The following is a 25,523-nucleotide window of genomic DNA, read 5'->3' as shown; positions in this document are numbered from 1 at the left end:
AGTATCGAAACGAGGTGCCTCTTGCGTTCTATTTGCTAGAGCGTGTATAAATCAAAGTAAGTGCAATAGTCAACGCTATTTAGGTGACAGACTCGTTACGTCATGACAACGTCACTTTGAGCGCGGTACGTAGCTTATGCGCATGATGTCATTGCGTGTAACAGGAGGCAACCAACGGGTAGGGTGTGAAACAGACACGATTCAGACGCGGACGCTCATGCTGCATGCTGTTACAGCTTTGCTTCTCAAGTGTAGTAGGATGCAGCACGCCCAAACTCGACACCTAGTCAGCTTCTTCCCTTCTCATGCTTTGTTTCCAGGGGCATTCTAATCTTAACTGTGGTATCACAGAAAGTCAAGTGCATTCCGTTAGCCGCTGCAGTATGTTGCATTTCGAAATAACTATAAATAACAGCAAATTTGCACAGCAACTTACTGTTCAACGTCTTCAACGTAGCGTGTCAAATATATATGCTAACAGAACATTTCAGTATGGCGGTACCATTACATTTTTAACTGTCGCAAAGGAAATTGAAACGCTATTCAAGGAATTTATGAAGATATATTGCACGCTAAAGTAAGAAAGGCCACACACACTAAATCTAAACAGATTAGATTTAGAACAGCTGTCACTTGTTTGAATTTTGCTGCCTACTGTATATGTGCTCTTCTGTCTGTTCTTTACCGTTTGTTCGATATTTCTCGTTTTAAGAATGTGCGCAAAATACAGGGTGTTTTTTTTTAGCCTTTACAGAATTTTTATGGAAAAGGTATGAGAGCAGCATAGATGTCGTTTTTGCAGTTGCGTACAACGACCACACGAACGTCCTCTCGAAGAAAGCGTGCAACTACAAACTGACTAATTACTTAAAGTTTATTAATTAACTTTTTAATTACGGAATTTTGGGCAAAAGCGAGATAGCAGATTGAGAGAGAGAGTATCTTAGTTGCGAGCCATTTGACGTTTAACAAATCCTGAAACACGCGCGTGCGTTAAAATACCCATCCCCGAATTTTGTTATGCCAATGAGCCAAAACCGAAACTGCGACGACCGGGAACCATGGGAGTACAGCGCTCGTTTGACGTCAGAGGGCCACCTGATTTGGAGCGGTGGAGATGATTGGAGTAGGTACCGCTGAGCCTGGCCAGATAAACCGCTTTCCGGCCCAGGTACGGCTCCGTCGGCGAGGGCGATATGCCCTCCTCAAGCTCGCTTTTTTCCGTTTCGGCTCATTTGCATACCAAAATTCACCGATGAATGTTTCACGGCGGCACGCGCTATTTTCTTGCTTTTTTTAAAAGATAGAGTGAATTTTAACGAGGATTGTATCCCGTTCTGTTATTTCGCTTTTGCCCGAAATTCCCTAATTAGAGAGTTACTTCAGAGAGTTACGTCCGTCTGGCCGTAGAACTCAACCGCAAAAACGACATCTATTCTCCTCTCATAGCTTTTTGTAGAAATTTTGTAAAGGTAAAAAAAAACACCCTGTATAATTGCTTATACGTGGTAATTCATGCGGTTAAGTTATAAAGTAGTGAACGTTTGTTCTAACGAAACGTCACTTGGGTATCGGCTAATGACTTGTAAGCTTTTAAGCCATACTTTGTGTAAGCTAAAACATCATATGAATTCACAAGAAATAGTTCACGTCACATCATTTAAAAAACATAGAATGTCTTCAGGTGATCAATATAGGTACAAAGCATCAAGCTAACCATCAAGAACATCACTGTTTTAGAACGATGTCGAATCTTCCACATCCTTGATTAAAGACGGGGCCATACACTGTTCATCTCGCCGACGTTTTTGTTTTTACATAATACCTTTAAAGATGAATCGCGCAACCATGTTCTCTAAAAAATACACCCCCTTGAACAAACAATACGCCCGCCACTTAAAGGCCGAATTGAGAACAGCCTTCATAAATAATACATCACAGAGATGGTCGAAATTCTAACAAAGTAGAGAAAACGTGCAGCGAAGCCCCACTTTTCGGTATAATTCAATGCGCGCGCTGTTCATTATTTAAGTTTCAGATCAGACATGTAACAACAAGAACCAAGGACGAGGGGGGACTGGAAATTAGGATATAAAATTGATGAGGCATTCGGAGTGTTTCGTTTGCTCGGCCTTTTTCCCTCCGTTTGTCTAAGTAATTATTCTTGCCAAAAGCGTCTTCATGCTGGAAAGGGGGTTTGGGGGGGGGGGGGTGTATATAGAAACCGAGCGGCGGGCATGTCAGATCAAGACGTCTTTGCAAAGTAGCACTTATCTTTCCCTTTGACTCGCGTTCGAATTCATGAGAGGGTCGAAAGAAATATGAACGAGGAAATAATGTCTGATGCGAAGCTCAAGCTGCTCGTCATTAGGAGAATGCAAGAGTTTTGTTAACAACTTGGCTGGATAACACACACACACACACACACAAATAAAAAGAAACGATGATGAGACCGGTCTGATGATGGCTGGGTAACGCGACATAGGATGACGTATGAAAGAGTTATTTGGTATCTCCACTTCGTTGATTTTGAATACATGCTCTCACCTGAAATAACAGTTAGTTTTACTGCATCGTACGCTATCCCCTTTGCGCACGTGAGGGATGGCGTCGGTGGTTCTGCGCATGCGCAAAACATAAAGAGAGCTTCGTGCATCCCTTGCTATGCCTTACGTACGCAAAAGGTGACAGCGTACGATGCACTCAAAACTTACCAATACCTTTTGTTCAGCTTGCGCAGTCTCCTTGCGTACACTCTAAAAACAGAGCTTCACCGCATAGCACGCTGCTAGCCACTCATCATCCCGAATGACAACGTTCTCTTCCTTGATTTGATGAAAACGGGGGGCGTACGCCATTTTTTGTGGCAATTAAGAACTGCATACTGACATGTAATAATTGCTTAATGATATAAAATGGCGTACGCCCCCCATGTTCAGCAAACCAGGGGAAAAAACGATGGGAGCGTGCTATATGGTGCAGTACATACTTAAGAGTGTAGGAAAGCAAATGGCGGGTGCACACTTCGCACGAGCCGAAAGTGACTTTGCATTTAGCGCGTGCGCAATGCAAAATCTGCTATTTCCTCGTGTACGCAGAAGTAACTACGTACAAAGTAACTAAAACTCTATATCAAAGGTAGTTCGTAATATACGACGTTACTGTTTGACAACCATTTTATGAAAAATGAAAGGAGATGCGAAGAGCGAAAGAGGACAAGTGAAACATTTTGAGTGAATCGAACACGTTACAAGCAACCTTCCATCAACCATCACACAGGACAACGACAACACAGTGTAAACGCGACAGGTACGTGTATCAAAGCATCGACTGAGTCGCGGTGACCAGCGCAGCATATGCTAACGAGCAAAAAGGAACCGCATTAAAACAATGGTCCGTGGCTTCGTGACACGGTGCCGGGCCCGTGCCCTCCCAATGGGATCGTCTCCCAGGTGATTAGAGATGTTCACGTAGTGCTCACGAACGATTTCGTGTCGGGCCAGCACTCCAAATATTAACCGAATGTCGGTCCGACTTTGAAGCTTTGCCCTCGATTCAGGCTGATTCAAAATGTCACGCACCCTGCGTTGACATGCACCGGTAATCATCATCTTGGAATTCTTGCGTCCTCCCAGTTGAAATTGCGTTCGGACGTCGTCGGACCTCAATCCGCGGTGGCGTGATCGAGGCGAAGCCCGACGAAATGGAGCAGCCGAGGAGGACTCTATGCACACAGGGGTTGATTGAATATACACCCATTAGGGACAGATATCTGATTGCATTAGTCCACTTAGTTAATCCAGTGGTTTTTTCTTGCCTAGTATCATTAACATTAAGGACTGCGTAAGTTCGAAATGTTCTAGGATTAGCGTTCTAAAGAGCGATCCGAACTCAACACACAAATTCACACATTTTTTTATATATAGTTAACAGAAACCTGCATATTAAATATAGTGCCACAACGTGAACACCTTTCAAAAATTGACAGCGGCAATAGCCGAGTGGAAGAAGCATTCGCTTGCTGGAGTCATGTATGGAGCCATTCTCATGCTAAAGACTGCGACTGGGAGCCACAACTGCTACGCGGTGGTAACACGTAATAATAGTAATAATAATAAAAACATCCGAGGAACAACGTGATGCTCTTAACCTAAGTAAACATGCGTTTCACGTGATGAAAAACACCGAGACTAAGGAGACGACGAAAAATGGACACACACAGACGAAGACTCTACTCTACTCAACTCAACTCAACTCAACTCAACGACGAAATTGAGACTTTGTCTGTGTTCGTCCGTTTTTCGTCTTCTCGCTACTGTTGGTTTCTCTCTCTTTTTTTTTGTCATGTATTCTCGTCATCAGCTCGCTCGCTTCCTAGCCATTCTTTCACGTGGTTTACAGTCTAAGAGATGACCCGCAACGACTTTCAAAGTTATATCCTTAGTGGTGTTAATGAAGGCAACCGCGTCGTGTCTAGTCGGCCTCGCGAGTGGGGTCACCGTCATGATTGTATCCGAGACGATGGTTGAAAGTTAATGATGATGGCAGACGAAATCGTAGGGGGATGCAGGAAGTAAGCTTTTTCACAGCACACCTCTGCTATGCAGGCAAAGCACGCTTTACAGGAGTAGCGTTTCGCGTGTTTATTCGCACTAGGAGCATTTGGTCGCGAGGAACACGAGACCAACCACCCCAAAAGCATTTGTTTATTGAAGAGTTTAACAAACCCGATTTATCCGATTTATCTATGGCTAGATAACTGGATTATTCAGCGTTTCTCGTCTTCTTACTTCTGTGTTATGCCTAAGCGATCGCTAAGCAGACCCTGCACGAACGTACGAACTCACATTTTTCAAACGAGCCTTCATAACAGCAAGTGAGGAACAAAAAGATCCGAGCTATATGCAGATATGATGCCGGCATTGGTTGTCCACTCTAAAACGCGACGTAGACATCACCATTGAAATAGTGCAACCCATATCCATTATTAAGGGCTCGCGGCACTGTCAAAGTGATCAAAGAATTGCGTGCTTGACCAAGCGAAGACGCTTGTCTTTCGCAAATGCACTCTTCTCCACGGAAATAACAAGGTTCGACCTTGTCTGCACACATTTTCACTTCCAAAGCACTGGAGGAAATCCATAAGAGGCATTGCTATACACAGATGGAGTGCGTATTAGAAGACGTCATGTCATGGTCGTCATTTGTCTGTTACTTGTTGTTGATACGCAATGCCCCATATATTCAATTTCAGGGTAAGTCCGGAAAAGCACGGAATACATGCATGTTTGTATCCGACTAAAGCAGTAGCGCTGCAACCCGAATACCCGACTATAGGGTGTCTTTTCTTGAATATCTGTAGTCAATGGACCATTCCTGGTCTCACGTATGAGCATGCCCAGCACCTTATTGCTGCGGCCGCCATGTTTGTTGACATGAAAACATCATTGCTGCTTGTGTACGCTGTAAGCTGTGATGCGGCTTCGCAAAGCTTTTTCTCTCAATGCCTGTTATGTGTTGCGTCGTCGATTCCGTTGCGTCGGTGTACGATTCTTCCGCTTCCCACCGGAAAAGCATCACCACAAGAAACGGGAGCTTTCGATTTGCTCCGTTGGACGCATGAAGAAAAATGGTTCCGTGTGTATGCCGACGAAGATCTCACGTGAGCCTCTCACGTGAAGAACCTCTTTCTCTTGTCGGTGTTGGCGCATGCGCTTTGAAGCTGTCTGCATGCCTTGTTGTGCTGCTACTACGCACGGCGTGCCAAACTGTACGAGCGTCGCCGTGATCGCTGGCATGAAAACATGGCGTGTTATGAATATGCCTTAAAGGTACTGTAAAGCAGCACCGATCAAATGTCATTTAGTGTGGCTATTCTATAGTCCAAGCCACCAGGACAAAAACTGCGCAAGTTTCATTCCAATCGACATTGCAATTAATTGGTAAATTACAATTAAAGATTACGGGCAACACTGTACTAGGTATTCGAAATGAATCCGTACTCCTGTCACATACGGCACCAACCACATTGCATGCGTTCAACACTGGGCCCGACATAACAATCCACCACAATCCACCATAAAATCCGCCCATGCAATACACACAACGATCCACGTCTGAGGATAAACGGATAAACGAACTGAAATGAAATGCTGAGCCGTTGAAAAAAAAAGTGTCAGACGTTCAAGAAGCCAGACAGCGTCGGGACTTGTTTGTTCACAGAGATTCACAGAGAGAGTTTCCTCGTTCGAAAGAGGCCGCGAACAGAAGGAGCGCGCAGGCGCAGCAGAGAAGTAGGGAGAGCCTCCATCGAACAGCGGCCAGCGCTGGGTTACTTCGCAAAAACAGGGGTTAACAGGTTAAACTGTTAATAGGGGTTTCAGAACGCATAGGTAAACAGGAAAACTAATAATATGGTTACTAAAATAACGAAGTTCCGATGTAATAGTGTGTAATACCAATTTTCAGTGTTGCCCGCTGTACAGGGGGTTGTTTGACACCAGCCGTCGCACCGCTCCACTACGCCGCATTTTTCATGGCAAATTAAAAATATTTATAGCGCGTTGTCGGTCGTATGGTTCCGCATATGGTATTTAGAAGCAACAAAGTCTCTAGTCACATCACCGGCATATCATGCTTGTCTGCTGCTTTACAGTACCTTTAACAACTTTTCATGAGGTTTTTTGGGGTGCATCGCGTGTTATGTGCTTCTACAGGTGCAGGTTATACCATTCTGAACAAATGTTAACCTGCTATACACTCTAAGAAAAAAGGAGGAAAATGGGGAGTAATTGCAGCGTCTAGTCCCCTAGACTGCAATTACTCCCCATTTTAGTCTCCTAACCCCGACATTTACTCCCCAGGATTGCCAATTGTCACTGAACTTTGCACATGGTCAGTCGCGAATGCAACAGTCTACGTAAATATGTGTCCTTGATGGTCAATTTGATGGCATAAGGCTGTATGACTCAGCCAACTTAGCAATTTTCCACCCACACAGAGTAAGAAACAATTAGCGCTTCCGTCTTCGCAAATTGTGCCCTATGTATGTCGCAAGATTTTATATCACTCGATACCTCACTGTTGACGGTTTGATTCGAAGTATTTTCACGTCTGCACACGAATTATATACCTTGGACTCTTAGAACAGAGCGTGAAATGCAGTCTCCACTCTGTGACATTCATTTATTCCCGTCCATTTGCTCCCGAACGGGACTATTTTTTGTGGCAATGCATTCACTCCCCAAAAGGAGTAAAACTACTCCCTTTTTCTTAGAGTGTAGCCTCAAGAAATGCCAGCTTAGTCCACGTGGTGTTACTTGGTCATTTGGCCGCCAAGAACGACGCGTCCATGGAAATGGTCCATTCTCGCGGTCCTCGTACCATCATGTTCTGAAAATTGTGCACAGAAGTTCTGTCTTGTCCTCAAACTACGCGCACAACGATAAAAATAAACGATGCATACGAGCTGTCTTACACGAAGAAGTCTTCTTTTTTCTTACAAACAAATAAACAAACAAACAAACAAGGAGAAGTAAAATTGCTTTCATCCAGTACGGTAGAGGCATCTTACTAGCGGCATGTCTGAGTGTGCCACTGGTAGCCACTGGTTGGTGGTAGCCAAGCTCGTGCTGAAGACTGGGAGGTTGTGGGTTCGAATCCTACCACCGGCTGCGCTGTCTGAGGTTTTCCCTGGGTTTTCCGAAGACTTTCCCGGACGAATGTCGGCACAGTTTCCCCTGAAGTCGGCCAAGGATGCATACTAACCCCCTTGTCCCCCACTCGTTTCTGGTGTCCTCTCTTCACCTCAGTCCACGTCTACACGCCATCATAGCTACAGTTGCTTCGAGGTGCTAACAGGGAATAAAAAATAGGCATCTTCTGCTTTCGAAATCGAGGCGGCAGCGACGACTGGCAATGACTGACAAACCTCTGAGGCGACCCTCCATTTCCTGAAACAATTTTGCGTGTTAAAGGTACTCTAAAATGCAAAACTAACTTGTTTCCAAGTCAAAGTTCGTGTTTCAGTTAGTATAATGCAAGCAAAATTAATTCACACAGCGCTACCTAAAAAAAGAGAGTCCTCTTTGGCGGCGACGAATGGATTCTCAGGAAGCTAAGAATGGCGGCATCCAATCAGACAGCAGGATAAGCGTGCGCATGCCTCCAATCGCGTGCCTGTGGATTTGGAACGGATTCATATCGGCTCACTGTGCAGCAATAGACGCGGACAAGGAGTTAGAACATGGGAGAGACAAACCACCTGCAGATTATATATATCGAAATATACAAGCAGTTGAAAACAACACCTCTAGTATTCGCTATACGCCCAATTAATTACCAACAGCGCTGCACGATTAATACTGCGGAGAGATGTCTTCGGAATACCACGGGATAAGCCTTCCCTTCCTGACAAACGTTTTAGATACAGTCTGACACGTGATCCATTATAATGAAGCACCACTTCTGCCCTCATTTGTAGCACGGTTTAAGACACAACGTTGATAGCGCGTGTCGAAGATTAAACAGTGTTACAGGGGGGGGATTTCACGGAGGGATTTCGAACTTGTACCAACATTCGAACTTGTACCAACTAATCCGCTTTGCCCGTCTTTTGGAACGGATCCAGTCGTAGTCTTGTGTACATGCCCGGCATGACGCGCATTGCTGCATGCACCTTTCAATACCAATTTATTGAATTGTAGGCCACAACAGTAATCACAAATGACAACAATATTAGATTCGCGTCCTTCGGACCGCGATACCAGTTCGCTTCGTAGTCGCACTACGTTATTCTCCGTAACTGCTCCATGGCGTGGCACGTCCAGCATGAGCTAAAAGCACCGACGCACGAGCTGTCGCGACGTTCACTGCTTAGTACCGAGGCAAGAAAGAGTCCGGAATAATTCTGATCGTAGCTTCATAACGGAATCAAAGCTTTCAATTGCGACAGTAAGTGCGAAATTAACATAGGACGGAAAGTAATTTGAAGTGAACTTGTTTTTGCACCTTAATACCCCTTTAACAAACGACACGGAAGTGCTGTAGAGTATGGAAGGTAATATGTTGCCTCGTTATAGCCACCGTCGGAATGCTATTCACGATATCCACGCTGAGTGCTGCCGCTTCCACATTAGCTTAGAAAATAAGCTTTCCTTCCAAGAAGCTTTCCTGGTTCTCGACTTCTTCGTTGAACGGTCAGTCGCATATCGTGCGATTGTCAATGACCAACTGCATCGGCCTACTATGAGCACTCTTTTTGTCTCTCATATTAAAGCGAGAGCTTTACAGGGCCGACCGCAGCGTTGGTCCGTCTGAGACTTCTTTGGCCTACTACACACGTGCCACGCTAAGAACACGCGACAACCCTATAGAGCTACGTACGTATTTAAACGCATCTGCCACAATGCCCAGAGGTGCAGCTAATTTGTAATAAAACACGCTAAGGTTAAACTCGTATCCGATAATAGCCTGCACCAGGCTCCCTTCCATCGTAGGGAATACACACGCTCTCTAGTCACAAAGCCATTTTGAACAGCGTCGTCGAAACATGGCCGCGATAACAAGAACCGATGTGGGGGAGGGGGGGGGGGGGGCAATAATAACTGTTGATGGACCTCCGTGACACTCGTTAACCGATTAGACCTTTCCCGGAGCTCACGTCCGCGGTCGAACATCGCAGGAAGCAATTAAAAGGGGAACGCGAAAAGCCGCAGCAGCCATGACGTTTTTGATAACGTAAAGAGCCATTACATCCAGCGCCACGTAGCGTTGGACAGGGGAAACCACAAAAGCGGTAAAGCGACAGGAGCCCTGCCGTTGAGGGGCCATTTGCGAACTTAACTCGGCAGTTTTGGAAGTGGCAGAATTGTCTTTGCCTGTGGCGTTGGTAGAGAAAAGCAGAAAAACGAAGATGGGAAGCAGGTGTGGGTTCTGTTTTATGACACGAGTAAGCAGTGGCGTTTTAGATTGGCTGCTTAGCTTTTGAGTTGGAGGTTTGAGGTGCGAATTAAACCGGTGTCGTATTGTCTAGAGACGCGAAGCGTCGAATAAATAAATAAATAAATAAACTGAAGGGAATGCCCTTTTATATATCTCTTCTGCGGCGGAAGAATTACCCGAAATTTCCGATCTTGAAAATAAAAGGATATAACGTTGTGGTAAAATATAACACATAAAACAAGGCTAGAATATCGAAAAACATATGCCGTTTTGGAACGTAGAAAATCCAAAGAATCGTTGAGGAAATGCTAATGGGAGATGAGCCTCATGACGGTCGGTCTCTGAAAGAATAGTCTATACGTTCGAAATATTGGTGGCTCTTATCGTGAGGCATTTTGAGTCCGACCAAATAAGAGCTATTCCACTTTTTATTTCAATGGCGAAGGCTTGTGCTCTTGTAAATCTCAGCCACTCAACAATGACAAGTTAGTTTTCTTTTAGATTTTTTTTTTCAATTTTCCAGAAAAGAAAATCTGAGAAAGTCGGTCGTTCTACAATTTCAGTGAGTTAAAATCGCCGGAAATTTTGATTCTCGACATAATTTCTCGCGTTTGCTCGTTCTAGGCAAGCCTTGCGCTAATGGTTGCATTGACTTAAATTTCTCATATGTCGTATTTGCGTGCTAAACGAATAAAATATCTATATTCATAAAATATATCACTGCAATTTTATTCGTTTAGCAACATATAACACTATAATTAATACTGTAACGTTCCGTAATACATCTAAGTCGCGCTATAGCGATAATTCTCGTTTATAATTTTCGACAATCATGCAAAGGAAACTTTCAAAATTTTCGTAATTTTTTTAACGTGTGTTCGAAATATACAAGCAGTTCAAAACAACACCTATAGCGTTCGCTATACGCCTAATTAATTACCAACAGCGCTGCACGATTAATACCGCGGAGAGATGTCTTCGGAATACCACGGGAAAAGCCTTCCCTTCCTGACAAACCTTTTAGATACAGTCTGACACGTGATGCATTATAATGAAGCACCACTTCTGTCCTCATTTGTTTCACGGTATAAGACACGATGTTGATAGCGCGTGTCGAAGATTAAGTCGAATTAAGTAGTGTTACGGGGGGGTGGGGGGAGGTGACGGAGGGATTTCGAACGGTCTGCCTGCCTTGATTGGCGGCACGTTGCTCGGGGAAATGATGAAAGGGGTTGGGGAAGGGGGGAAGATAATGTTACGACCTTACGACGCATACAAATACGGCTATTTCCTAATTTAAAGGCTATACACGTTTAAATTCCAAGTACCGTCCAGCAAATTCTCATCGACTGTCAGCAGTATTCCACTACACACCCTCACATGCCCTTCCTCAACCGGTTGGGCCTCCGGCCAATCCAGCGCGTCAGCTACGAGCTCTTCAAGTCCTCATCACATTCTTACACCTACTGTAAGAAGGTGATGAGGCGTGAACTCTGAGCATTCATCATCATTCGCCATCCTCTCTCCCCTGAAGAAATGGGATAGGGTGCTGCCTCAGCGGCGAAACATCCCAGTACATCATCGTTACTCATTTGATTTTGTTGTTGTTGTTTAAATTCACACTCTCGATGAAGTTATCGGAATGCCTGAATTTTCTTTTTTTGAGATTCCGCGAAACCATCAAAGGCAGTGTTTCCTATGAAGATGTCAACATGAAGGGACTGAAGCGCACGTAGTCTGTTGCACATCTTCGTCACCTGGTCGTCAGAGGCCCCTACATGCGTTGTACTCCTGATGATGATGATTATTTTAATATTGATGCGTTCTAAAGAATGGCAACTTTTTCTGCACTTTTGTATCTCACACATGCGTGCAAGTGTAACTTTCTGAGGCGCTGAGTTCCACACGCGCACAATAAGAGAAGGAGCGACGTATTTGTTGACTCCAATGAGGAATTCTGGGAGTGAAAGCACGTAAGTCACACAAACTGCGGTATACAGGATATCCAGCAACTAAGTTTAGAGCCATATACGCTTTTCTGCTCAATGTTCCCTCCCTGTTATATTTGGAGCAAAGAATTACCAAAGAGGAAAAACGCAATGCGCAGTAAACCGTCTATGAAAAGAACAGGATATTCTTTTGTGCTGTAAGAAACGTCAGCTTTAATGCATTTCCGCTTAGCAGACCCGAGGAAAACACCGGAGAATTGCTATGATCTGCGGTATCGAACAAATGCGCATTTGTTAGCGTGCGTCCGCGGTCTCATACCATTAGTTTTGTTTGGGACGAAGTTTGCTGCCGTCGACAACGAAAACAAGATCCGTATTATTTTTAGCCCGTCCAACTCCAACTCCAAAACAAGATCGTCAAATTTAAATGAAGCATGTAGCACATGTTAGGGCCCAATACCATCTATGTTACTAGTGTTTTCCAGAATGTGTGTCGTGTAGTGATCCGAAGAACTGTAAAAGTTCCGTCCCTCTGACAGTTCCGTTTCGCATGCAGCATATAGAATTTTGCTTATGGAGCAGGAAAAAAAAAGGAAGAAAGAAAAGAAAACATCAGAGATATTGAAACTCCGTCTACGCTCTCAGCAGCTGGTTGATTGATCATTGATTCGTGACTTTACGTTGCGAGAAAACTATGATCATGGTTGATTGGACCGCATATTATTCAGAAGAAAGTGCAGCGCAAGTAAAACGCATTTTAGCACATTTAACGCAACAAACGCCAAGACACATTTGTCGAACAGACAAATGAAACAGACATAATTGTCGTGCAAGCGCAGCTATGTTTCAACCCTCAACTCATGTTTTGAGATACGAAGAGATGCCTTGAAGAGATGGCAAATGAAACCAACTGAATCATCTTGCCAACAGTCGTGCATCGTAGTCGCCAGTGTTTCATGCAAAAAGTGACAACTGGGATCAAACGTTCCTCAAACGATTTGTTTCCAAAAGACGACTACAAGATATTTCAATCGATTTAACGTTCGAGTGATTTACCTCTGCTTCGTTGTTGTCAGTGTCCTGTTGACGTCACCAGTACGTCCCCCAAAGCCTTGCGTACCCGGTCATGGCTTCGTTGTTACGTATTATTCAAGTTTTGGATAATAGAGAGTTTTGGTACATCTTACGCAAAGGTGACGTAAGTGGTAGCGTTGCCGGTCCTGCGCGCGCCCATAACAGAAATAGAGCTTCACGCAGTGCGCGGAACCGCCAACGCTATCCCTTACGTACGCAAATGCTTTAGCATACGATGTACCAAAACTCTCTATCAATTCCACCAAGAGAGTCGGATTCACTTCGCATGCTGTAGATACATAACACAGTAAACACAATTTGTGACTGAAAGGTATCCTTCGCACTTTCAGCGGAGTATCATTTTTTTTTGAAGCAATCAAAACACATACAGATAATTATGCGTCGCCCTGAATGGTACCATACATATTCATCGCACATATGTTTACAAAGCCACTAACTCACAAAACATGGATAACGCATAAACAACTTAGGTATACCCTACACGAAAGTGTAAGCGGAAGCCTGGCCTTTCCCCGTAGGGTGTGTTTAAGCAGCCGGTCACGTTGGTGGTACTTTCATCGGAGCCCAACGAACAAAAACGTCGACAGCCCTCACGCTTGCCCCCTCTCTCCCTCATTCACCGTGCTAGCCACGAGTGAAAAATTGCTTCATGCCTAAGCGCATGACGAGCAAATTCTATTGGTTGTCAGCGTATTTCAGGACAGAACATTTCGATCGTTTTTCTAAAAACATGCCAGTTGAGTTGGGCAGCTATTCACATTATCGATTTCCATCGAGCGCACGCTAAATTAATTTCGCATCGTTCATTTATTAGTCACATAATTAATGGGAACACCTGGACAGTACGTTGGCGAAAGCGCGGCGACGACTACTAAAGAGGTGGAAGGTTAATATCCCAGCACTTCAACGCAGGCACTTTTTAGAAATCTACGTGGGTGGAGCTAGGCAGTGGGGAAAAAAAAAAGTGTGAGAACGAAAACGCTGGCGTTTTCGTTAATGAGAGATCGACGCTGTGGACAAGAAGTATCGATACATTGTGTGCTTAGGCCTCGTGAGGTTACTTTCTTGAAGTTGGTGAGGTCAGGCTTGATTAATATGACGGCTATCCCAAACTTTAGAACAGATGGACGGCTCTACGCAAAGGAAACCAACTGAATCATCTTGCTAACAGTCGTGCATCGTAGTCGCCAGTGTTTTTTTCTCATTGTGCCTAATTCATTATTAAGCACCGCTTATTAGCTAGATTTTAAAGCGTTGGTTGAGATCCAGCTTCAAAGTTTAGAGTGCCACACGCCCGATCGAAGCGTTTTCAACAAGGTGAGCGTCTCTTCAGATAGGGTATATCTCCCAATCCACATGTCTGGGGTGACGAATATCACCATGATTGTGCTTTGATGATTGAGTTTTTTATGACGCGTAGGCAACTTAGACCATAATGCGCCATGACAATGACTTTTCCTGAAATGCTATATCCTTTGCAAACAACAATTCATGTTCATAGGAACTCAACGAGCTGCCACATATATTACTCTCCTTCGAGTTATTTCTGCCTTCTGCATGCTGCCCCGGGACCACGCAAGGGTCTCACTGGAGCTGTTGCAACAATAGATGACAAGGACAGAGAAAGTTGCCATGCCAACGTCAATGGCATCCTGTTTCGCACACAATTAACTGCATTCCGTTCCTCAAAGTTTTAGCAGATCGGAAGGTGTTCGCGATTAACGGTTTGGAGAACATAATAGGCCTTATTCTTTTGAAGGCTTTACTACTGAAGTGGCTGACACGACGTTGCCTATCTTTCACTTGACAGCTTCCTTTTGTCGCACCGTTTTTGCAGAGTTCTCCCTTCCGTTTGGTACTACCACTGTAGTTTTTAAAAATGTTAAAGGCTCTAAACTTTTGCACCCTTGAGCGACAAAATATATATTCTTATAAAATCAATAGAGAAATAGAGACCCCAAACACATTTTAGTCCCTAGTTCCCCTCCCTCTTCCTTGTTTTTTTTTAAGTGTTAAGAGAGGTCAGCGAATACTTGGCTTGCTCCTCTCCCATGAGAAATGTAACTACCGCGTGCACACATCGTAATTTGTAATTAATTTTCTCCCTGTTGCTTTCCGCCGGTGAATGCCAATTAGGAAGTGTATGATTTCTTTCTTTCTTTCTAGATTATTGTCCAGGGTTTCCAAATCGTCTTTTTTGAACCGACGTTTCTCCATCTCGACAGTCCCAAGTACGGAATGGAAGGATTTATGGGCCCAAATTAAAGGAAGCTGTAGAAACTCCTCATTTGCTGCTAAATTGAGTGGAAGAAACGTAACACTTGTTGATGATGCCTCGTCATAGTAAACCAGGAGTCAGTTGCTTCGCGGCGCTAACACACACACACATACACACACACGAGACCAGGAATCAAATCGAATCAAATTGGGAGTAGATTTACTCAGGAGTCAGTCATGAATACAAGCGCGTATTCTCTTGCAAATGCATGTTTTTTTCTCGATATGGTTCAGTATCTGGACGGTGAAAAAACGCTTTTGCTGTTGGTTTGGGACCGACCAAAAGGGTTCTGTGGAGCATATAAATGCATGTTTTGCACGCTGTGGCATATTTCGCAAGAAAGTGCATTGAAAAGTGCATATTTGTTCATATTTACATGCGCGAGAGCTTACTCCTTTTTCCATGGACGGTTATGTTAGTTTCCGGATAGGTTGGGTCATCTTTCAGGAAAATTCTGGTCGGAACCGAATATTTTTCATGTTTCGGTGAGGCGCGGTGCGGTGTTCAGCCCGTACCCTGGCTCGTCAAGCCTCCACTGCAGGCATGGCCGATGGAACGTACTCACCTTCGCCACATTACCGTTACGAAGAGAGGCGCCGTTCGCATTTTAATCAGCATGACGTAGTGCCGAACGGAAAGCCATGACGAAGAACACGAATATACGTGTATGTTCGTGTTTTTCACGTCGCCCATGCTCCTGCTTGTTTCGTCGTGGGTTTCGCTATTTTACGAATCACGAACGCAAAGCCTTTAGCTCCATGATTTATATCTGTGGCGCAAGTATTCCTTGTTGTGTGCTGCAGAACGAAGGCCACTGTATTTTACGGGGTTATTCCTAATGAAATAGTATTTTTTGAAATATGCATTCGGTGCATTGCTTTTGTACCAAGAACAATAAAAACACATTGCATATATTGAGTATTTTTAGTGCATATTTCGAAGATTTTCAGTGCATAGCTGCATGCATATTTCGGGAGTTTTTAGTGCATATTTATCCGCGCTCTAGTCATGAATAACGTCGATATGACTTTTTTGTTCCAGACCCGAAGGTTTAGACATAGTCGTACCATTCTTTCAGTAACAATCCCTGGATATATTACTGACATTTAAGGTAGGGTTTCTCGTTTTTCGATGATTGTATTTTCCGGTGTATTACGAGATATCGGGCGAAGATAGGTGGAACAGAAACGTCATCCGGTTGTCTCAACAACAACAACAAATACACTAATAATGATGAATAGGAAAATTTGCCTGTTGTCGCGTGATGTCATAAGAGAACACAAACTCGTATTACTGTACTTTGGTTTTGTGCTCATTTTGACGCGTTTCACAGGGTCTCGAAAAAAAATCTATATAAAGAACGAGAATTATTAGCGAGAATTCTTTTCGCTTCCTAGGCATGACCTTTCGCAGAAGGAGTGGTATCAGGGGTTAGTACCGGAGATAAGGGTAGGTATGGCAGAAAGGGGTTTGTAGCAAGAGTTGTTATTTTAAGAAACCCTCATAGGAAGTGTTGATATTCTTAAAAAAAAAATCTCTAGCAAGTTCCCTCATGTAATGAAAGCCCTCATCGGTAAAACCCTTATTTAATCAAGCTTTACAATTGAAGAACTCGTGTCGGCGCGTACTAAGAGCGTCCTCCTGTGCTCATTACCAACTAACGACTGTGCGTGTTTCTTTGCAAGAATTTTAGAAAATTCTGTGCGTTTGGCGTTGCGCGAGTCTGCAATGTGCCGAAAAAGAAACAGCAGCAGCCAGGGACTGACAGCGTATGGTAGAGATACGTTCACAAAAGCTGTATTTGCCTTGCGCTAGAATAATACACAATCTTCGAGTTATTCAGTGATGAAGACCTGTGCGTGGTGTCTTGAATGCCCTTAGACTGAATACGTTGTTAGGCTTTCTGCAGACACGCGTACCAAACATGACGAGAGAGTGAACGTGTTATTAGAAATGCTACGCAAACGCTCCGCGCGATTATCTCGGCTTCTATCACCTTCAACTAAACAGAGATCAAAGCAAATAAAAATGCCAGGCAGTTACATAGAAGAAAGATAACGCTACCCTTAAAGAAAAAGGTTACTGAGAGAGAACAGGTGTGAGGTGAATGTTGCAATTTCACAAGATTGCACCGCCAGCGAGCAACACACATATCAGACGCTCTTGCTGAGCTTTCCTTGCCGTAAGTGGAACAGCGATGTGCATTCAAAATGTGCAGCTCGAAAAAAAAAGCAAAAGTTTTACTCACGCAATCTCTCCTGCTAGAAAGTTTAGTTCAGAAGAAGGTCGATTATTGAAGAAATAATCGATTCACGCCTCACGAGTATTTGCAACGATGCGCTCCCACAAGTGTTAACCACTACATAATACAAAAAAAAAAAGAAAGGAAGAAGTAGATTGGGCAGTAATTACAGCTCCTAGTTCACCCATATTACCGTTACTCCCTATTTTAGTGTCTGGTCCTCACATTTGCTCCCCGCTACTGCAAATAGTTGCTAAACCTCGCATAAATTTCTGTACGTTCAATCTCGAAAGGAACTAATGGTTGCACGAGACGACTCAAATTACTCCTTTTTTTCTCTCTTAAGGTGTAGTTAACAACCATGGGGCAGTAGAAACAACGAATGCTCCGGTGCATTTCGGCGTCGTTAACAGACTATACGTCGTGTGTGTCTGGGAACCGAAACGCGCTATTTTTTTGTCTACAATTAAGTAATTGCGTACATTTGTCACTTTGTTCCTGTCCGTTTTCGTGATCGATTGTACAGACCTCCTGCGGATGGGCGTGGCCACAATGCCTTCATTGGTTGACTGATGTTGGTCACTGGTTGTAGACATAACGGACGATTACTTTTGGATTCCTTCGCTGCCAGCTTCGCGCGTATAACATACTTTTTGCGATAGACTGCTCTTAACAGACCTGCACAGGTACTGATTGAGCTTGACGAGTATCGGGCTGATTTACGCACGGTTTCACAAGATTGGGCTGATCGAACTCACAGCTGGTCGCTCAAGATACATTAAGAGTGCACCACACTACAGACATAGAGGCTGACCCATCTTCACCAGCACAATACCATCGCCTAGCTCGTTCAGTGCACGACGTTTCATGAATAACCAACGTCGTTTCAATGTGCGATAGAGTACAGTGCCTTGTGCTAAACCATGTACGCAGGACTATGGTAACTGAGAAGCAGCGTGTGGCTTGCGCGAAGACCGTGCGATGGCATTGGCAATGGAATTGGAGGCTATTTGGCAGGGCATGTGATAATAAATATACATTAAAATAGAGTTTTTAAGTTTTTTATGGTGCCTGCTTGTGCTTTACAGTTTGCTACATCTTTCAATACTATAAAAAGTATACGACACGTTACAGTATTGCACGCTTCATTTACTATCATTGCTTCTGCTCAAGTAGAGATTTCCGAGAGGTTTTCAGTGCCTCCGTTATGACGTAGATCGATAAACACTGTGCGGAAACGATACGATAAAGGAAGCAGTCCTAATTAACGCGTCCTGAAGTAGCCAGTACCGAGTGTTTTGGGACTAACATCTCCAACTTTTTCTTTTTCCAATCAATCAGCACGATCCATGATCAGCAACGTGATGTTATCCGCTTCGAAACAATAGGGCGACTAGCGTTTTCGGAACCGTCATCGTGAACACCTTCCCATCTATTAAAACCCGCTACTGGCAACAAAACGGTGCCATTAATAACCCTGTCACGCGGCAAGCTTTCAATGATCGTCGAAACCAACGGCCATTGGACATGCGCGTAGCGACACCTATCGTGTAACGTGTCAACTGTATTTTTGTCATATCTGCCCGACTGCCTTTAGTACACAATGTATGAACTTAGTGGACCCGTCACTAGCATCAGCTAAGAGACCACACAGTTTTCAACCAATTGTCAATTGTAATATGATTCAACAAAAGAAAGAAAGAACTTCTCAAACAGCATTCGATCCAATGCACAGGTTAACGCATTGCACTCTAGATGGCGCTACGCGCATGTTCAGTGGCCGTTGGCTTCGATGATCGTTGAAGACTGCCCGTAGGGGTATAACACATCACGTAGCATATCGGTAGTTAATATTCGAAAGCTATTTTTGCGAAAACTAGAAAAGATTCCTCTTCCAGACAGTTCCGCAACATCCATCGCCTACGATAGCGTTGTAGCGGTTCAGCCTTTGATAAAGAGAGAGAGAGAGAGAAAAAGAACTGAACGGATGATGCGAACGGTTCACTTGATCTTTTCAACCCGCTCGCGCAATCGGAGCTGCCAACTGACCCGGCAAGAGATCGCAATCTTCCATTTTCTCTACGGAAAAATTCAGTTGCACACAATGCAGTCTCTAACAAGCCTTCGCCTTCCGAAGATCGCTTCTATTTTGTTTAAGAGTCGACGGCACCATCGTTGAGAGTGCGATGACTAGCAGTCATCAACACAGTCGGTCAGGCAAACACGATGGGAAAATTGCCCTCCAAGGTGTTTCTCTATCCCATGGCAGCTGTTAAGTTGTATTTTTTGTCTTTAAATCAATATGACGCGTTTCAAAGCGAGAAATACGATGCGCCCAAGAATATATATATATATATGCCTTAGTTGTTGCTCGAGTTGATACTGCCATATTTCTTTGCCATTGAAAGAGTCTTCTCTCATAGCTTTGTTGTGTTTGGTTGGAAGTATTTTTTGGCGAAAAGGGTCTTAAACCATCTTTTCTTTTCCAAGAAGAAAAGGTACAAGTAAAGGTCAGGCGATGCATTGTGAAAGGAAGTAAAGTCGGAGCGTAAGCGATAAAAGGGTGCTGTTAAGCTGACAGGTTCTTTCAAGGCAGGCAGTTTGTGGAAAATCCGTCCGTGTAGATCGGCTTTTTCAGGTATGCGTTTCCACGGACGAGCCCCTAACCTAAAACAGGTGCATACGGGCTGCAGATATACCACTAGACGACGAGCGGAGACGTGTACCAGAAAAGCACACTGACGCGAAGCAGTACGCTTTTTAGAGGACTTTGGTACGAGAAACGAACTAAGGCGCTCATCATTCCATTGAATACATTGCCTTCATCTAGACCGACGTCGGCTGATTAGGTGGACTAGACCCCCGTTACGTTACAACGTCAGATGTGGCGACCCGTCGTTGGCAAAATAAAGCAACGTACGTTGGCAGCCGCCGATCACACGAGTTGTTTTGATGGTTGTTTCCGATGATGTATGTCATTGCGCGAAAGGAGATAAGAAGGAAAACTTCATGTGCGCGGCAGATTCTACCCTGATCTCACCTCGCAAAACGCGAAAACCACGATGTTACACCACGGCGACAACCACGTGCGCTTGTTTTGCCAACGAACCACTCTTTCCCAATCTCATGATAACTAGATGTGACGTGCCGAGGCGAGTGGTCTATTGAAGATAAAGAATGGGGGCAAAATGTACAGGAAATTCAAGTACATGAGAGTGGCTAGCAGGTGTCCTATAGAGTGGAGTGTGGTGCTTCATTTCGCTCAGCTTCCCACGAAGAAAACCTACCCGTCCAACCCTGATGCACTCGCACATTCAGGTCACCATGTACTGCTTGGGATGGTATCCAATGAACCCTACACGTGAAGAGCCAGTGACTTCAGGGAGGGGCAGGCTAAACGGCGACACACTCGGTGACATGATGACTGCGTATAACAAATGAGTGGAAGGCCAAAAAGGAAACGCATGGTCTAGAAGTAACTACGTACCGTCTGCATTTCCCCCTCCCCCAATATCAACCCTCAAAGCGCCATACCGGTAGACATACCTCTCGGATATGAAACGATACAAGCAGCGCAACCACTTACACAAACACTACGTGCATTCTCCTTTCTGGCATCCAATTATTTAGAATAACAGTATGTAAGACACAGCATAAAACAACGCTTACTTTATACACTGTTCCTTTCGCAACGAAACAATATGTGTACTGCGTTGCACAAAAGCGTTTGGAACTTATATTACTCCCGCACCAAACGCGGAATACACGCGCTGAAGCAACGCTACACGAATATGAGCGATCACATGCCAGATTTCATTGTCCGCTAATCCCTCAGCTTTAGCACGGCAGCGCCTTACAAATGATATACGGCGACGACTTAATCGAAAGAAAGAGAGAAGTGCGAAGGGAAAAGGAAGGAAAAATAAATGCCCGTGATCCCATCCCAGACCCCCTCGCCTCTTACACCTCCGCGCAGGCAGTTGAACGTCTACGAGAATAACTTTCGTCTGATATAGGCTCAGGGCTGCCGAAAATGCCTCTGACGTGGGAAGAGGCAACAAAGAAAGGACCCGAGTGTTGTTTGTGGTGAGCTTAAGGATAAAGAAGCCCTTTTCTCTCGACACAGGGTCGTATAGTAGGAGGAAGGAAACGATAATGATGTTACTTTATGTCAGATAATAGCAGCGCATAGGACGTTTTTGTGTATGTCCGATTGTGGACCGGAAGAGTTGTGTCTCTTAACTGGGTAGACAAAGTGCCTTGACGCTATCAAGGATAAAACAGATATAAGGAATATGCATGATGATGATGATGACGACGATAACAAAGAGAAAATGATCAGATACACCTACGGAGTTTATGTGTGGAATAAGCGCGTGTTCCTTATCAGATGAAATGATATGGTAGTCCTAGAATGGTACGTTAGCACCTGTGATAACAGTATCAATGTCGCGGCCTGCACGGTTATAGAAATTTATACATGGTTGCGCACAGATATGCAGTGGACGTAGGAAAGAAAGATTAAACAAAGAGAATCCTGTGCACGCAGACACTCAACAACAACAACTACTTCATATTAAATGATTATGAGTGGGGAGTTTTTCATCGCTCACAGATACCCTCGACTGAATCTCATAATGGGAACGACGGCCACTAATCAAGGAACAGCGAGTTTGATTAGAAGTTTGATTAGACGCTCACCGATCGAGAAGCAAGTGTTCGGAGCGAAAACACATATTCACACTGATGTACTTAAGATAGGTGAACTAGATCAATGTGCATAGACCGGATGCTGGCATCAAATTTCACAACCGGCACGTAAGCAATATGAATGGTGGCAGTTAAACAACTGGCTGCATGCACGCACGCACAGTCAAGTAATATAATACGCCGCGCAAGGTTGGCAATGTGTACACAGGCACGATTGTATCGGGTAGTAAAACTTGTCAACAACGTTTTTATAGGATTAACGCAAGCTTCGTGTTTGTCGCAGTCTAAGGCAGAGGAACTCCACGCATACATATCAACGCACCAAGGTTTGTTTTCGCAGTTGAACTCTGGAAAGGGCAAAGCAACAGAACACCAAGCGCAGCTGTACAGTTACGCTTATTTTTCTGCGCACCCTGCAGTGTTGCAACCGACGCGTTGTTCATTGTGTTTTTATCTGCATACAAAATACAAAAGGATATGAAAGGATGAAGGAATGTGTCTATGAAGTATGTAACTTGTAATGATTCAGTGCGAAACGGATCCTGTAATGCCGTAATGAACATACCTGCAGCTCCCAATTACGCTTCATAAATATTGATAAGAAATTACAGAGAGACAGATAAAAGAGAAATTAGCTAAATGAAGCATAAACGAAATATGTGTGGGCGCAGTCTCTTCTGACCTGGAACCAATCATGTCATAGGATATACTATGAATGATAAATAGAAAGTCTGTCTCCAGTCGCCATTTAATATTCTGAAATTGCCGTATTGTTGCAGACTAATTTTATCGCCCTATTTAATACACCCTTCACTATATCGTACCATACCTGCAAGACCTGCAAGACCACATTCGATTTCATCTACAATCCATCCAATTAGATAAAACAATGAAATAAAAAGTATCAGAAACACGTGGCACGTGCACAATTTCGTGTTAGCGCCGCGAAGCAACTGTGGCCATGAGCGGCATACAGACGTGAACAGATGGAGAGGGGACAGCAGGAAGGAGTGGGGGACAGGGGTGGTTAGTATGCGTCCAGGGCCGACTTCAGGGGGAACTGTGCGGACATTCTTCTGAAAAGTCTTCGGAAAACCCAGGGAAAACCTCAGACAGCACAGCCAGTGACAGGATTCGAACCCGTATCACCGCCCAGTCTCGGCGTGGAAAGCAATCACCCTAACCACTATGCCACGGGAGCTGGTCAGCACTATTTTGTATCCGACCCTATGTTACGATGTTACAATACTCAAAGCAAGCAATTTTTCTACCATTCTACCCTAAGCGAAAGGAAAAAAAGCACAACACCCTTTTTTGCCATTTCTACGAAACCTCCCATCTAAGAGTAACGTTATAATATGCCACCTTGTACACGCTGTCCTGAGACAAACAAAGGCATGGGCGAGAACCTGACACGGATGTCTTCATGAACGCCGTTGACGACAAACTTGATTTATTGATTGAGATTGAACACAGTTTGCTATCGAACGGGAAACTCATGGAGGATAGTCTTACGCAAGTTACCCCACGAGCGGGTCCTGGAATGACAAGGAGGTTCTTTTTATTGTATTTTTTTTCCTACGTAGGGATCGTGCTTCCAGCGCTAATGACTCTCCCTTAAATTAATTTTTACCTTCAGTGGCTGCCTCTTGGGGTCGCCTCTTTTAGCGCTTGAGGAACGTTTTTCATTTCGTTTTAAGTAGGTTCAAGTAGAAACGTTAGAGATATAGTGATGCATGGGTTTAACCTATACCGATGAACGTTTGATTCATCGGAGGCTCTTTTTCTGGTCGGTCAAAATAGTGCTGATGACGGGACTGTACAGAGCCGGAATTGACGACCTCTTTTTTTTTTTTACTCGGTGATGATTACTGGACTTAGTTTGTAGGAGGAGATACATTCTGAACAGAAATGGTTTCGATGACTGACAGTACGTGTTAAACAAATTCAACCTGCGCTTTATTCGCTGTGTGTACCCATTAAGACATACAACGATTTACTTTAGAGCAACTCTCGTCGAGATGTACACTGTTACATTCAAAATGCACGAGAAGTGAAGTTGCTGTAAAAATAATAATAATTCGGGGCGTCACGTCGCGAGACACCGTCGCTGCTATAGAGAATGCAGCTTGGGTATGAAAATCAATGGGGAAGTTTGATACGCCGTTTGTGACTCAAAATGTGTCTCAAAACGTGAAATTGCAGGTACATGCATTATATAGGAACACGGTTTTGTACCATATTCTGTCGCATGCACATAGTGGATCACCTGCTTGTCGAACTCTCGTACAAATATGCCAACAAACTTTAGCTGTCGAAACCGAATACTGTAAAGCATCCAAACCATTCCGCATTCATAAAAGCAAAACAAACGTTCATATGCATAAAAGAACTTCAATAAAATTTAAAAAAAAAACTAAATTCATACATTATTGTAGATTTCATTCGGATAACAAGGACTGGGTTCCTTTGAGGAGATTTTTATTCATAAAAATAATAATCAATAAAAACGTATTCATTAATAAGTCATGCACGGTTTCTTGTGTAATGTACATTCATACTATTCATATGTTCATAAAAAGCATTCGTATGCACAAACAATTGATAAAAAAAGCATTCATAAAAACTTGTAAGGTACACTTACTGGGACACCTTACTCAGAGATCGCAACGCTTTTTTCTTGCGTTCCTTAGGGGACCGGACGAGCATATCCGTGAATGAGGGTTTCCAGACAGAACTGCCGTGCGTGACGCAGAATCCAATCTTCAACAACACTAACAACGTGCATCAGGTGCGCTGGTACCACGAACCTCACTACCTTCTGGGTCGAGAACCCATTTACACTGTGGACTTCGGTGCCTCACACTCACCCTATTCAGCAGACCGTACGAATCTCAACCAGGTAAGTGTAACAGTCACGTGACCTACCCCATCTTTTTGCACAGGTGCGTATTCTGCTCTTGAGTTTTATGTGAAGGCGGGGGGGGAGGCGTTTGTAATTATATACGATACGAAGCGTTCTAATAATGAATAAGCGAACATCAATCTCCTATATCACAAGGTATGTTGTCCATATGCATCAAAGCACGTGGGAACAAGATAACATCATGCAACGAAGATGACACTTAGTCGGAAAGGTACGGCTGAGGTTCGTTGGTGGTACCCCTGTCACATGGGTATTCTCCAATGATTACCATTGACCATCGAACCAGAGCAGATTATAGGGACAGTTTGGCCATTGTTTGATCTTTTGCCGCCAGGAGATGGGTGCTGGCCGTTACGTCACACCCCTTTATGCTCTGCCCAC

At 44.0% G+C, this 25,523-nt stretch overlaps 1 protein-coding gene across 2 annotated transcripts in view; it reads left to right on the top strand.

Annotated features, from left to right (window-relative positions):
• Positions 1-25,523, top strand: part of LOC135366206 (neuronal cell adhesion molecule-like) — a 71,845-nt gene that overhangs the window by 26,903 nt on the left and 19,419 nt on the right. For both annotated transcript variants that reach the window (XM_064598876.1, XM_064598874.1), the window contains exon 2: positions 24,910-25,118. In XM_064598876.1, coding sequence (XP_064454946.1) covers positions 24,910-25,118 — 209 coding nt within the window. The remainder of the gene's footprint in view (positions 1-24,909; positions 25,119-25,523) is intronic.

The sequence above is a fragment of the Ornithodoros turicata genome, chromosome 8, assembly GCF_037126465.1.
Source record: "Ornithodoros turicata isolate Travis chromosome 8, ASM3712646v1, whole genome shotgun sequence".
Taxonomy (NCBI): Eukaryota; Metazoa; Arthropoda; class Arachnida; order Ixodida; family Argasidae; genus Ornithodoros; species Ornithodoros turicata.
The sequence above is the reverse complement of the archived record's forward strand: the minus strand, read 5'-3'. Positions and strand labels throughout refer to the sequence as shown.